The 12,381-nt window shown below is 38.9% G+C and overlaps 2 protein-coding genes across 2 annotated transcripts; one reads left to right on the top strand and one right to left on the bottom strand.

Moving 5' to 3' along the window:
- The first annotated feature begins 3,429 nt into the window (after positions 1-3,429).
- washc3 (WASH complex subunit 3) lies at positions 3,430-5,591 on the top strand. Its single transcript, XM_030783631.1, has 7 exons — positions 3,430-3,570; positions 3,848-3,946; positions 4,068-4,133; positions 4,223-4,351; positions 4,563-4,661; positions 4,906-4,970; positions 5,087-5,591. Exons 1-7 carry the CDS (start codon positions 3,520-3,522, stop codon positions 5,178-5,180), a joined length of 603 nt encoding a protein of 200 aa, XP_030639491.1. The 5' UTR covers positions 3,430-3,519; the 3' UTR covers positions 5,181-5,591.
- Positions 5,592-7,119: 1,528 nt separating this feature from the next.
- Positions 7,120-11,109, bottom strand: dram1 (DNA-damage regulated autophagy modulator 1). The gene is made up of 7 exons (XM_030782411.1): positions 10,846-11,109; positions 10,163-10,230; positions 9,104-9,246; positions 8,827-9,004; positions 8,586-8,644; positions 8,365-8,457; positions 7,120-7,794 (listed from the first exon to the last, which is right to left on the bottom strand). The coding sequence occupies exons 1-7, from the start codon at positions 10,974-10,976 to the stop codon at positions 7,750-7,752; spliced, it is 717 nt and encodes a 238-aa protein (XP_030638271.1). The 5' UTR covers positions 10,977-11,109; the 3' UTR covers positions 7,120-7,749.
- Between the last annotated feature and the right edge of the window lie 1,272 nt (positions 11,110-12,381).

Raw genomic sequence — 12,381 nt, 5'->3', positions numbered from 1 at the left:
CTCTCTCTCCTTCTCTCTCTCTCTCTCTTCCTCCCTCTCTCTCTCTGTCTCTCTCTCTTTCTCTCCTTGCTCTGCTTGCTCACTTTAATGCACAACACTCAAAGCTGTCTCCCTGCCAGCTCTCTCTCTCTCTGTCTCACTTTCTTCTAGGAGATGCCTGCCTGTTTGAACTCAATGACCAGGATGCAGCTTGCTCTCAAAGAGACATGCTGGATGTAGATGAGACAAACAGGGCTGAGATTAGACAAGTAGGACTGAAATGAGACAAAGGAGGCTGAGATAGGCAGGGAATCAATGCAGACAATGGGCCTTGTTAGATCCATTGTAAGATACCCCAAATGTAAGGAGTATACAAGAGTTCTCTGTAAGGCAAGCAACAAACACTATCTGACAGAAATGAACAAATGCAGGGGACGAGAAGTTATGGCACTCATAACTAATGCATTAGTCAGTCCAGTGTATGTCAAACATGACTGGGCAATTTGGTTTTACTCTATCATCTTCATACTGATCAAGCCAACCCCTCATATGGTGTCACTTTTGATTGGTCAACTCTCTGGAAGTGTATGAATTGTACTCTTCGTCTAAACTGTGAGAATTTGGGGAGATTCTGCTTTTCCCACCCTTTCTTATTTACTCTAATTGTCTTTGTTGTATGCACCTACCTCTGCTTATATTTGCTTGTTTGTTTGTTTGTTTGTGTATAGGTGTGTCTGTGTAGGTGTGTAAGTGTCAGGGAAAACAAAAAGAAAGTTGGATACTTGCTGTAGTGCTCTCTGTTGCTACACTGGGGTTTATTGTATTAGGGCTAAAGTTGTTTTATGTTGTGTGTACACTAATTCACTTTCAGCTGAGGTTGGTTGAGAAACCCCACTTTGACACAGTAAATAGAAATTGATTTGGACCATGAGTGTTCATATAAGTTTCTCTGCATTTACATGGACACTATTTTAACTTTGAGCAAAGGTATCAGTTGTCTCAATATATATGGACAACTGCCAGAAGTAAAAGGATGAAAGTTGCTTTGTTACTGAAAACAAACAATAGGGGAATGGTGAGAAACAAGAGGCTAACCTGACAAACTGTTTTCATGTACAGCAAAGGTCATGCACAAATGACGGTTATTTGTTACTGTATCAAAACAGTAAATGATTTGTGTTCACTTCTGAGTTATAGCAAGACAAGACTCCAATACAAATGCAAGTTCTGAGACAAAGTTTGCTATTGCAATTTACTGACTGCAAGGTCATGTACCCTCTCAAGGCCCAATATCAGTCTATGCTTTCAAGCATTTTTACAGTGTGAGCCTACAGTTTTGTTTCAGGCTGGATATATGGGCCCCAAATCACAGAATATCTCTTAGCATCACCTTCAGCAGCAGTATGATGGAAGTGTATTTTTGTTCAGACTCAAAATGCATTTCTGCAGAAATAGATAATGAGCTCATAATATTTCATAAAACCACAAAATGACATCATAAAAAGGATCAAATAGGCTATGATTACCCACCTGGCCTGAGATAGACTGAGTGTTCTTTTTTTTCCATACATATATTTTCATCCAGTGATCTGTACACTCTGTCTCTTTTTTTTTGCCAGTGTGTGTGTGTGTGTGTGTGTGCGTGCGTGTGTGTGTGTGTGCGTGTGTGTGTGTGTGTGTGTGTAAATAAGAGATGCAAAGGGGAAAGCAATAGGACTTCTCTCTCTCCTCTCCCTGCCTGGCACAGGGGTGAGGGTGGGGTGCTCTTCTGCCCATCGTCTGGCATGGGGCATGTCCAAGAGTGCAGCCCTGCCAGCCCTCAAGTACAGGGGAGTCATCCAGGACACACACTGAAGCAATTACAGGCCCAAATAAATCAATATTCAGTGGGTTTAAAGAGTGTTCATCTCCCCACACTCTGGATACAGCCTTGTTTCAAGTTCACTTTGATTTTTATTATTTTATCTATTTATTTGTTTGTTTTTTGTTGTTTATTTCTCTAGTCAAATGCATTGTTTGGAAATGGGCAGGAGGTCAGGTCTATTGACATGTGAGAGTTGTTCTTATTCTTGCTTTAAGAGAGACTGGGCATAGACCCCTGGCCTCAACATAGTCCACTATTACGTTGGAAATGAATCCAGCTTCAGCTCTGTTTCGCATGAAGTTTGAACAGAAAAAACACAAGAGATTCAGCAAGAATTTGAGCAAAGGTTTTCATTATGGGTCTCGCACTCTATGTGTTCCAGTTTTATGGCAATGAAGTTTCATGTGTGAGATTTGTTTTCCCCAACAGCAACTACGTTGCTCTATTTGTAATATAAAATCATTTTCTGTGTTTGCTTGCTATACACTTCTTTATCAAATTTTACAATAAACCAATCTGGAATTATTTGCAGAATTTCATTACATAATTATATTCATTTAATCACAATTATATTCATTAAATCTCAGTCAGGTAAAAGGAAATGAATGAAAACAATGTAACTAGGCAGTACCTTCAGTTATTACTTAGCTCCATCTTGTGCTCCTTAAGGAGTACTGCAAAATAGTCTTGCTCGCGCGCCGTCCAGTGCATGATAACGCCGATTATTAGAGGTGTGCAACGACGTAGTACTGCCTTCACGAGAACCGCGTGCCAGAGGAGAAGCAGCGACTTCTTCTGTTTCGGTTTCCCAGAAATATGATGCATATTAAATTGCAAGCTTTAAAGGCATAAAATGTATGTAATGTTGAAGAGATTAACACATTAAGAATGGACACGCTGCATAACTTTCTAAATAATCGGGGAAATTACCGGTTTATCACAAAAAGAACACTAGAAAAGCTGTTGTCTGATCACGGAAAGTGAGTGAAAACTGATAGGTCTACAGTGATGGTCCTCTCAGTCTGAGAAGACCTATTCCACTCAGGGATCAGCCGATTCTGGGCGAAAGTCTAGAGCTTTGGCTTGTGGTCTGCCAGGGGCTGCAGGAGTAAAATACAGAAGGTTTCACATGTAGTAATTTGTTATACAGAGAGAATGTCAGTCAGGTTAATGAAACTATCCTATCAAAAGACTGAGGACTCGCCTGGATCGGCGCCACTTTTAATGTTTAGTCAGAAGCGAAATGTAGCTCATTCACTCATACATTGAGTCATTTATTTACGAGGGAGAGAAGCTTTTATTGTGACATTTTACGTCAACCATTCTTTTAGGGGTCTGTTCACACACAGGGAAATGTTCGAATTCATAAAAACGCCGGGATTCGATTGGAATTAAATGTTGCAAAGGTGACATGTGATAGTTCGGTAATCCAATTCGGTAATCAATGTATCTGAACCCGCCACACAACGGAGCCTGTATCTCAGCTGAGAGCTGGTGATTTTGGTCTAACACGAAACGCAATGTGTTGAACACACCTCGCATCATACGCTAGTCACATGATAGGAAATTTCAACGTGAGCCTAAAATTGTCCAAAAAAACGCGTATCTGTATTTAACACTGTAACGTAGGTATTAGTGTAAGTTTATCCATTTATAAGTTCGATTAGGACTTCACAATGGACGAGGATGGACTGCCGATTGTTGGATCAGGAATAGACCTCACAAAGGTCAGCTGAATTTACCTCATTGACAATTTGCTAACTGCTAGTTTGTGCTATCTAATGTGCTAATGAACCTGTCTAACTAACTGTAATTATGTTCCGCCTGTAGTGTTTGAGCTGGCACCTGCAAATACATGCTTTTAACACTGTAACAGCTCTGTAACACTGTAACAATGCAACAGTTCTGCTTCGCTGTTGGTTAGTATTAGTAACTAAATACGAACAGGAACAACCAAAACGAATACCATGAAAACAACGTTTATATGTTGTACATGCCCTTTAGGTTCCAGCTATACAACAGAGGAGAATTGTTGCGTTTTTAAACCAGTTCATTGTGCACACGGTTCGATTCCTCAACCGGTTCTCCACCGTCTGTGAGGAGGTGAGCTGTTTGCTTTACTGCTTCTTATTATTCATGCAGTATAACTACTTGTACACTTGACATCACCAACTGAATGTTATGCCTATACAAATATAAACCTGTTTCCCCAAAATCTTTTCAGAAACTAGCTACCATATCACTTCGTATCCAACAAATTGAGACTACGCTTAGCATCTTAGAGGCAAAGGTAAACAGCGTTCATTTCATTTTTCCTTTAGACAATTGAAATGTACAAGTGGAGAAACAAACAGAAAATGTCTTAACATCTTCTTGCAGTTATCCTCAATCCCCGGCCTGGAGAATGTGAGTGTTGAAGGAGTGAGCGAGAGGCCGACTGCAGACGCCAACGGCCCAGTAGTGGGTTCCAATCATGCTGTGACTCCATCTACTTGTCCAGCTGCTGAGGTACACCATACAGATTATATCTACGGTATATGAAAATGTGAAAGACCTCTCTAGGTTTGATTGTATGCTCACACATAATCATTCTATGAATTCTTAATATCTCAGTGTCTTCCATGGTTTTAGCAAGTTCCAAAAGTGTGAGCATTTGTCTGTCATTGGTGTGAACAGATCGAATTGGGATTCTGATCTGTGCTGTGTCCACTCTGCTCAGGAGACAGTCCCGGAAGCTAAGGCTGAAACAGCGAGTGAGAATGTAATGACTGTGGCTAAGGATCCCCGCTATGCAAGATACCTGAAAATGGTCCAAGTGGTACGTCTGCCGTGAAGTTTGTAGTTTCAGTTTCTGTCTCACAGAGACCTGTCAAAGATTCATGTCATTTGTCTTGTCTGCCAATGTAACTCAGGTGAATCAATGGATAAAATGTGCAGTGACAAGAAGGCAGTTTAAACCAGGTTAACTTGTTTGAGGCTACACAAAATATAGCTTTGCAGAGACTTTTTTTTTTTCTTTAAATGGTGGGAAATGAATATGTTTTTGTTTTTTCACTCTTAAGGGTGTTCCAGTCATGGCAATAAAAAACAAGATGGTCCTTGAAGGTCTGGATCCCAACCTTCTTGAGTGAGTTATCGCTGCCATTGGCTTTTTCACTGCCTCCACTCTGTTGAGTGCAAAGTGTGTCGTCTGATAATTGACTCTTATGTGTGTGTTCATGGGGTCATCTTTGTTTTCTCCAGTTCACCAGATGCTCCTGTGCCTGACGGAGGCTTGAAGAACACAGAGGCACAGGATGAGGACAGCTCAGGCAGCGAATCATCTTTCAGCGATTGACCTTGCAGACACCATGCACCCAGCACCTTTTAAAATATCTGTCTGGGACTGGCCCCTCTAACACCCTCCACACAGGACTGATTCTCTCATGCTAGGAACAGAGAGAGTGTGATGTAATGTTAGTGTGTTTTAGAGTCCAGAGCTGGAGGGGTTGTCACTGACCAAAGCTTTGTCCTACTTGTTGTAATAAGTGACAGGTAAGCGTCAGGATTTGGACAGAGCGCACCAGGTTGGAACTGTGGTCCTCGGATTGCAGGGGGAAAAAAGCAGTGAGCCTCACTGTGTAAGAATGCATTTAGGTTTGTAGCTGTCATGCTTTAACCTGCCAAATCCATACTTATCATGTTTATTTACTGATTTTCTCAGCAATAAAAGCAGCTGTTTATCACCCTCGATGAATATTAGAGATGACTGCCTAAGACTGTACATCTGTAGGTTTGATTTGACTTCTTTTAGCTTTGATTTCTTCTGAAAGTTTATAAATTATTAAAAGGAGTATTTTGAACAAAATATTTGATGCCAGCAGTTACATGTAATATTGAAAATTCAGTTTCACAAGGTTCAGATTTAAAACAAGGGTAGATTCATTTCAAGTCCAAAAGCTTGATTTTTAATCTGCCGTTTGCCTATGAATATCTGTTTAAAAAGCATTTAAAAAGTGAAAATGCTGCACTACCCATTCATATAACTGCAAAACTTCATAATGACTTTGGTGGATCCAAAACATATTGACTTGTTTACGCTCTAAGATGTAGTCCGTGAGAATGTGGAAATCCTTGCATAAGTTGTCTAAACACTCCCATCACACTCCATCAAGACAGCAGATCGTCTGATCTTTCTGAGGCTGCATTTTTTAAGATCTGTTCATCTGAATTTGGCTGGCTCAACATTTCACTTCCCTTCCCTCTTCCTTTTTAAACCTGAAAAAGCCTCATGGATTCTAACATGATTCATTTGTCTGAAATGGAGATCTTGTAATGTGAATATAAACAATCACACTGGTACTAAAGGGTTTTTAATGAATGGATATGCAAAGCTAATCAAATTCAGATCTTTAAAAAAATGTAACACTAAACTATTTACTGCATTTGAGGCATGTGGCTATAGAGACTCAGTACTAATTCAAACACAGATATAAAGACTATCAAAGAAAAGTTTAGTAAATGAAGCACTTAATGAATGTATTAGTAAAACAGACATGTTCAGTTGGGCAAGGAAGTAGTTTCACATATTCTTGGATCAAAAAAATGTAATCAATTTTAGATAACAAATTATCTGAAATATTATCTCTGTCAGCTTAAAATGTTCTACTTTTGTGCAAAACTTTTTCCAGTTTCCCTGAGACATATACTGCATGTGTTACACACCTACCTGTCAGACAATTAATTGTGTTGCAAGTGTTTTACAAATGATCTTTTAGACATATTTGGAGTAAACTTTTACTGTGTTATGGTTATATGGTTATAACAGCTAAACATTAAGCTGTAACAGCCATAGTGCTCTTAAAATGTGATAACATGATAATTATTTTGTTTTAACGCACTGACACAAAATTGTTCAACACTACATTTCTAATTATAAGAGAAAGTTATATTTGTGCCTTTGAACTCAAATTCATTCAGAGCAAAAGTTCATCTCATTTTTTTCAGTTTTTTGTAAAAATTTAAAGAAATAGATATCTGTTTCTGCTGGAAGATGAGATTTTTGTATGTGTGTGTGTCTGTGTCTGTGTGTGTGTGTGTAAAGCAGGATGACCTAGTCTGGTTTGAGCCATGTTATCATGACATGGTCATAAGTTCACTGCAGCTCACTGTTGATGTGGATTTTACCTAGTGAAACACTGTGTGGCTGATTCAACAGTCCTGTAAAGTTCCACTCGGTTATCTCCAACCCACATATACCTCTGCCATTGATTACAATCATGTGCCTTTATTTCCCAACTCAGGGTCACTTGCTTCTGGATCACAGGGTTACAGACACTTGCCTCTGCCTTCATTACTATCTTATTGCCGCTGGTCATGTGCTACAGAGACCGCACAGCACTCGGATGGGAACAATATATGTCAACATCATCACTAATACTGTGTGGTTACTGACCACTGTTCCCCAAAACACAGAAAGAATATCAGTGGTGGTATTTACTAAACGTGCTGGTCAACTTTGCTGATGATTTTACCAAAGTCGGGCTTTGCTTAGTTCGTAACTTCTCAGGACACAGACAAGTGTCAAAAATAAGCCAAACAAGGCCATCTCTGTTGTGAAGTACATTTTTGGGGCAAGCTGGGTTCTTCAACCTCAACACTTAATATACAGTACACAAGTGATGCACTATTTCAGATACAGTTAAATGAATCAATTGTTAATCAGCCCATAATTCACACATGTATAACAGCATCTATATCATTGACACAGCAAAAGTATACATTTAAAATGTTAAATTAAAGCAACAATTGTTTGTAAAAAATTACAAAGTCTGTGCAAAAAGTGTAAACAAAGTCTCTAAAAAACAACAATAGAAAAAATGCTCTGAACTGTGTTAGTTTTGTAGTCCTACATTCTGGTATCCGGGTCAGATGTACTCCACTACGTCAGCTTTTACTGTGAGTGTGAATTGCTGTAGAACAGAAAGGCCAGGAAAAACAGTTCATTCAAAGCCTTGATTCTGTATTCAAACGTGTTTTGAAAAACTGATGTCAGTTTTGAATATTGCTCTTCAGACCAAGCAGCAAAATATTCATTTTGACGTTTTGTATCTTATAAAAGTACTTACTTTGACATTTTTATCTTATGAACTAAATTCATCTTGGTAATTAAGAAATTTTACTCTGTGTACAAGATTAACCTGAGTTTAACCAGATAATCTGAGCAAATTTTTAGACATTTCTTTGATTTTGTGTTTTGCTTTAAATAACTGGGACAGATACACAATTTTATGAAGTTGTCTAAGGATTTTGTCTTCAAATTAAATAATTACTTTCCCTGGATTTTTTATTTGGTGTCAGTGTTAGCTGTTTTAGCTAATGCTTTTCTATCAGTGCTCAGATAGGGCCAAGACGGGCAGGCTTTGGTCAAGAGGTTAAAAAAACAGAACAGCGATATGGGTGCACTTGAGGGAGGACAAGGACAGAAGAGAGTGACACAACAACCTGCATGCAGGGTAGCCAGCCAAGCACTTAAAACTCACCTTGAACTCCTGTAAGTAAGTGAAGAAGAAGAACACAAAGCTGAAGGCAACTGTCCATTCACTAACAGCACTAGCTAAATGGAGTGTATAGTCCTGTAGTGTGAGAGAAACAGAGAGGGAATGTAAGCCTGTGTGTTTACACAAGGCTGTTGGTGTGGTAGTATGACATTAATCAGTAAACAAGTCTATTCAGGCACTGGCCAGATGTGTCCATACTTCACCTTGTCCTCACTGGTCCAGTGCAACTTGGTCTCACTGACAAATGCTGCACAGATAATAGCTAAAGGAACAAGATTAAGGAAAATCTGACCAAAGTCATAAAGTTTAGGTGTCTAGGTAGGGGGCAAGTAGGCATACCTCTTCCTGTGGAACGGCAGCGTATGCTAGCTTTTGCTCCAATACTTACCGACCACACATTCAGGAGCATCTGCCAACCTGCAGTCTAGAAGCAAGAAAGGATACTTGGAAAAACTGCCACAGAGGCTACAGTAGCGATGACAACACGGATGACACACACAGCGAACGACGTTCCGTATGGATATGCTCGAAATGAGATGATACTCTGAAGGATGGTGTAAAGCACTCCGGAGAAGAAAAAAAGAAAGGCCCCGAGGTCATGGACTGCTCTCACTTCCGTCTCCTTGTGAGATCAGGACAAGAAAATAATGACTTACAGATCAAACTATGATTTTACAAAAACCCATTTTCTTCTGAAATTTGATATTGAGATAGCAAGCACCTGAAACGTAGCTACAATTCCCATTCCGAAACAAGAGATGATTCCCAGACCAAGGGCGGCTTGATTGAGTTTACGCGGCACCCCACCAGTCTTCTCATTCAGCCTCTCCATAAACTTGTACTTTGCATACATAGTGGCCAGTGCTGGGAGACAAAATCATAGATCAACTCGATATTTATAAATCAGTATTGTGGTGTGTTAAAGGTTTTTACAGACCGAAGCTAGTCACATGGTCAGTGATTTTCAGTGCATTTGTAATGACAGATAAATGAACACTAGTAAGTAAGGGAGTAAATAGTGATGTTATTGGATTTGAAAAAGTAAATAACATTAACACATTGACATGATTAGTTGTAATGATGTACATCAACAATTAAAAAATGCAGGGAAAAAGCAGTTTTACTTGTGTACTGATTTCTATATTGTGGGGGTATTGTGGCAGTTTAGTTGCGAAATATGAAAACTTCCCAGAGAAGTCATGAGTACAGCTAGCACAAAAAGCCACTCAGTGACTCAACTGCATTTCACTTCTCCAGATGGCTTTTGAGGTTTTTGTCTCATAAGTCATCCATGGAGCATTTGTGAGCTCAAACTTTACTTGAGCAGAAAATCTTGCCCTCTCTTTTGCTGAAAATGTTTGCTTTCATTTTCTACAGAAAGAGAAGTGTATACATACGATAGAATTTGTCCAAAGGGAAGTCCACGAACTTAAGCTCACACAGTATTAGTTGTTTAGCAAAGCTAACAGGGTGCTATATCAGGCCTCCTTTTTGTGAAAGTGGCTGGTTACAGTTGAGACACCATTCACTTAAAAGGAGTATGGTCACACAACCAGACATGTCCACAGACCATTCATCATTATGGATGAAACCACATGTTCACCGTATCAGTTGTGTGATTACAGGCCATGGTTATTGGTTATATTCAAAGTGGTTGAGTAAATTGAGTGAGTGAGTCACACAAAGAAAGAAAGAAAGAAAGAAAGAAAGAAAGAACAGATCATTTGATCAAAAAAAGAAAGATAAACGACAGTTCAAAGCATGTGCCCTACTCTCTCACCTGCAAAGGCTGTAATTACTGTCATCAACCCGAAGATGCAGCTCTCTGGTGGGACTGCCCCCGTGTCACTGGAAGCACATACGGTTGAGAAATAGGAAAAGAAACAGGTCTTTTAATGTACTACAGGTACCCTAGAAAAACCCATGTGTTCAAGGCGATTAGAGACTAGTTTGCAATCGACTGGTTATTTTCTGGGCATGTTTGCTAAGGCAGTTTGAAACACTTTCATTTAGTCTAAGTTTTAAAACTATGTAACAAATTACTTTAAAGGCAAAAGTGTAGCCGAGTCGCTATCATAGCTGTAAATGCATTTTTACTCTGGATTTTCCTAGGTTTAAAGTGAAACTGGCTTTAATGCACTCAGCGGATGTTTATCCTCAATCGCCCCCGCACAGCTGGGATGTGTAAGCATCAACCAAAGGGGCCTTAAACACTTCGGCTGAAAACGAAACTGATCTATTTGATCTAAGTGAATAATATAAGTTGTTACACACAGCTGTATTTCATAGTTTAAAAACATCTGATGTGTATAATTTCATTTTCTGTAGCACTTGTTCAGGCTCAAGCGGATTTTCACTGTTTGTGAAGTCAAGACGACTATTCACACAACGGTTTCATTACACGACGAAAGTGTAATCTCTACATCAGATACCAATATCAGCGCATGCCAAAAAATCACTTACCTTATATATGGAAATATTACATCAACATGTCCGAGAAGCACTGCGATTATGTAAGGAATTACAAATGTACTTGAGGACCACACTACCAAAAAGAAAGGTAAAATGCAGAGACCTTCATTAAACCAAGCCATTATTACCGTTGAATTACTCCAGCTAATCTTAACAAACAGGTCTAAAAGCGATTAAGAGACCGTGCAAATCTCCTCTCTTTTAAAGAAGAACGTTCGTCCATGTCAGTTCATTTCTCAGTTTTACAAGTGTAAAGTACCCTCATCAAACATAAACTGTAAATTTACTTCTTGTCACGTGTTCAGCTAAACTAAAGTGAACTTCGCATTCAGTGCTCTCTTCCTCATTGTGCTTACCCGCATCATTTACAGACAACGGGGAAAATGCCCTCATGAGAACTTTACATCTGGAGAATCCAGTGCTCTCTCTCTCTCGTTCTCTCTCAATTTCGAAGGGAGCTTTTTTTTTTTTTTGCATGACTGTAAGGCAGAATTGTCAGAACCACGACCATACAGTAAACATTAAACAGACATAAAATATATGACAAGAAAAAAAGGTAATAAAGTTAAAAATAAAATAATTAGTTGGAAATGCAAATAAATGTATAACCAATTAATTTAACTGCTGTCTAATGTCAGTTTGTCCAGTGACTCTTCCTAGGTTTATGACAGACTGCAACATGTCTAGCTGCAATTGTTATTACTCTTGGGTGTTCTCTTAACTCAAGTTTCTCTTATGTGGCATTTCCGTGAATGGAAGTTTCTCTTATGTGGCATTTCCATGAATGGAAGTTTATCTTAAGTGGCACTTCCATGTGACATTTCTTCTTGACAAGAAAGAGGATCAAACTGTTTGACTGCTGCAATCAGTGTCCTCCTTAGCTTGTGATCAGTCATGGTAGTCGGATATTCTATCATGACCTCTCTGTTTGAGCCCAAAGAGCATTTAAGTTCATTTTGTGATTGTGTTTTTCCAGTAGGCAGTATGTTTCTCTTTTTGTTGTTATAATTTGTATAATTTGTTATAATCTCTCTCTCTCTCTCTCTCTCTCTCTCTCTCGCTCTCTCTCTCTCTCATGCACACACATACACTTCACTGAAACAGACTTTGCCCTGGGGTGCCCAAGCTGTGTGTGTGTGTGTGTCTGTCTGCGCGCGTGTGTGTTCAGGCATTTTCTTGTGTGTTTTTAACCAGATATTCACATGCATTACTTTGACTTTTACCACCCATCTCTCCACAAATTGTTATTTATTATTAAATTTTTTCATTCATTTCCCCCTTATTTAATCTTCCCCCGATTTCCTCCTTGTGAATAATTTATCACTTTCAGGAAACTAAAGCTGTTAAGACTGTTTACTGCTGTATTTATATATTGCATATATGTATATGTATGTATGTATGTATATGTGTATATATATGTATATATATTGTGTATATATATTGTATATATTGTATTATATATATATATATATATATATATATACACACACACACACACACACACACACACACATACACATACATACA

This window comes from Chanos chanos, chromosome 1 (genome assembly GCF_902362185.1).
Source record: "Chanos chanos chromosome 1, fChaCha1.1, whole genome shotgun sequence".
Lineage (NCBI taxonomy): Eukaryota > Metazoa > Chordata > Actinopteri > Gonorynchiformes > Chanidae > Chanos > Chanos chanos.
Note: the sequence above shows the minus strand (reverse complement) of the source record. Positions and strands in the feature narration are given on the sequence as shown.